At 40.6% G+C, this 2,636-nt stretch overlaps 1 protein-coding gene across 1 annotated transcript; it reads left to right on the top strand.

The window, feature by feature from the left end:
* Positions 1-1,175: 1,175 nt before the first annotated feature.
* On the top strand, positions 1,176-1,750 carry LOC125868673 (uncharacterized). Its single transcript, XM_049549270.1, has 3 exons — positions 1,176-1,268; positions 1,320-1,426; positions 1,507-1,750. The coding sequence occupies exons 1-3, from the start codon at positions 1,176-1,178 to the stop codon at positions 1,748-1,750; spliced, it is 444 nt and encodes a 147-aa protein (XP_049405227.1).
* Positions 1,751-2,636: the final 886 nt, after the last annotated feature.

The raw sequence follows: 2,636 nt of genomic DNA, 5'->3' as shown, positions 1-2,636 counted from the left end.
TAAACTGTCGAGTGTCATTAAGAGTTGTGTAGGATGACCAGAGTTAGATATGGATGTCATAGGTCTGAGGGTCTTCCCACTGTCATTGATCGGTGATGCTGTTGTGTTGTTTTCTGAGTTACCATACAATTCGATCTACACATGGGACTAAATGCATAAGGTGTTCACAGTAAGATACTTTTCGGTGTCCAAGAAGTTAAATCATAAGGATAAACTGAACAACTTCACTGCATTACCAAGAGAGTTAATAAACAGTTCTTGGGATAGGTTCACTAGGTTCATTAGAAGTGTTTTGAATCACCACATAGATGATGAGTCTTTGAAGGAGTATTTTTATAGAGGACATCATGACAATGGAAGAGTTGTGTTAGACACAATTGTTGGAGGATCATATTGTGAATGCACTTTTGAGGATATCACCGAAAAGCTTAAGAGGATTTCCCAAAACAACAATGTCTGGAGAACGTTCACTGTCCAAACTGCGCCCAACCAAGCTAATGATGATATTCAAGAAGAGATGGCTCAGATGAAAACCGAATTGGGTTTGGTACTAAAACATGTGAGTGGTAGTGCGGAAAAAGTGAATGTTGTGCATTATCTGACTAGATATCCACCACCACCAGTTGAAGAGTGTTACTATGAGGAGGATGTGAATTTCATGAATGATCAGACGGGAGGGTTTCTGAGCCAACTCCCAAGGTTCCAACTCGGATAATTGGCGCCAAGGTCAAGGAAACCAAGGTTGGAACTATAGAAGCTACAACCGTGAGGGTAAATATGTTCGGGATGGGAACTACAATCACGACAACAATTACAACCGGAACAATTATGGCAACATGAATGATAAGATTGGGCCCTATGTTCCTCATGGTAATAGAGAGGGTGGTAATAGTATGTCACGCATTGAGGATAAAATGCAAAAGATGATGAAGAGGTTTGATGCAACTGATGAGAATGTAAAAGAGATGTGAAACAACTTGTCTAGAATCAATCAAAAAGTTGATGCCCAAGCAGTGTCAAATCAAGCAACTTGAGCAGCAGCTTAGTCATTTGTCTACCACTGTGAACCCACGTCAACCTGGCACACTTCCTAGCAACACCATCTAGAATCCAAAAAATGATGGGCATTGTATTGCAGTCACTACTCGTGGAGGAAAGCTGACCACTGACCCCTCATGCCATTTGAGGTTGAAGGAGTGATAGAGAAGGATGAGGATGAGATTGAGGTTACTGAAACTCCAAAAGATGATACTGAAAAGGAAGTTGAGGTAACCCAAAAAGTTGTTCCCATACCTAGACCTCCACCTCAATTCCCATAGAGATTGGTGAAAAAGACTGAAGAAGGAAAATACTACAGATTTATAGCTTTGTTGAAGCAACTGTCCATAAATGTCTCGTTGATAGAAGCTTTGGAACAAATGTCTAGGTATGCTAAATTCATGAAGAATTAGTGACCAAAAAGAGGGCTGTTAGTTTTGAGAATGATTAGAGGTTGCACCATTGCAGTGCCATTTCTAGTAGGTCACTTTTGCAAAAGAAGGAGGAACCTGGAGCTTTTACTATTCCTTGTACCATTGGGATGTTACACTTTGCGAAAGCTTTGTGCGACTTAGGTGCCAACATTAATTTGATGCCATTGTCTATCTACAAGAAGTTGGGTTTAGGGGCTCCGAAACCGACTGTGATGCATCTACTCATGGCCGATAGAACTGTGAAGAACCCCTTGGTGTTCTCCAAAATGTTTTTGTGAAAGTGGAGTCATTTATTTTTTCTATGGATTTTGTGATACTTGATTGTGAGGGTGATTTTGAGGTTTCCATCATCTTAGGGAGACCATTCCTTGCTACTAAACGTGTCTTAGTTGATATGGAGAGAGGGTAGATGAAGTTCTGACTGATTAATGAGGAGGTTACTTTTAATATCTGTAAGGCTATGAAGTAGGAAAGTGATCTTATGTCGGTATCGGTAGTGAATCATATTGTGGAGCGAAGTTCTGAAGTGTCTATTGAAGAGAGGTTGGGTGATGATGCACTGGCAACGGTAATGATGAATTTTGATGGTGATGGTATTGAAGACTATGATGAATTAGTTGCTGCACTTGATAGGTTTGAATTTCATTCCAAACCAAAAAGATTAGAGTTAGATATGAAGAATCGCGACTCTCCACCTGCAAAACCGTTTGTGGAAGAGCCTCCAAAACTAGAACTCAAGGCTCTACGATCCCACTTGAGGTATGTATTCTTGGGGAAAGATAGTACTTTACCGATAATCATTGCTGCTGATTTGAGCGAGGAGCAAGTTGAGGCTTTGGTTTCGGTTTTGAAGAGGTTCAAGAGGGCTATTGGATGGACTACTGTGGATATTTTTGGGATTCCACCAGACATTTATTCTCACAGAATCCAACTCATGAAGTAAGCCAAGTATTGAGCACCAAAATAGACTGAATTCCCCTATGCAAGAGGTTGTGAAAAAGGAGATCATTAAGTGGTTGGATGTTGGAGTCATATATCTCATTGTTGATAGTAGTTGGGTTTATCTTGTTCATTGTGTGGCCAAGAGAGGGGGAATTACTGTGGTCCAAATGCTATAAATGAGCTTGTTCCAATGAGGCATGTGACTGGTTGGAGAGTGTGTAT

Source organism: Solanum stenotomum, chromosome 6 (assembly GCF_019186545.1).
Source record: "Solanum stenotomum isolate F172 chromosome 6, ASM1918654v1, whole genome shotgun sequence".
In the NCBI taxonomy this organism is placed as follows: domain Eukaryota; kingdom Viridiplantae; phylum Streptophyta; class Magnoliopsida; order Solanales; family Solanaceae; genus Solanum; species Solanum stenotomum.
Note: the sequence above shows the minus strand (reverse complement) of the source record. Positions and strands in the feature narration are given on the sequence as shown.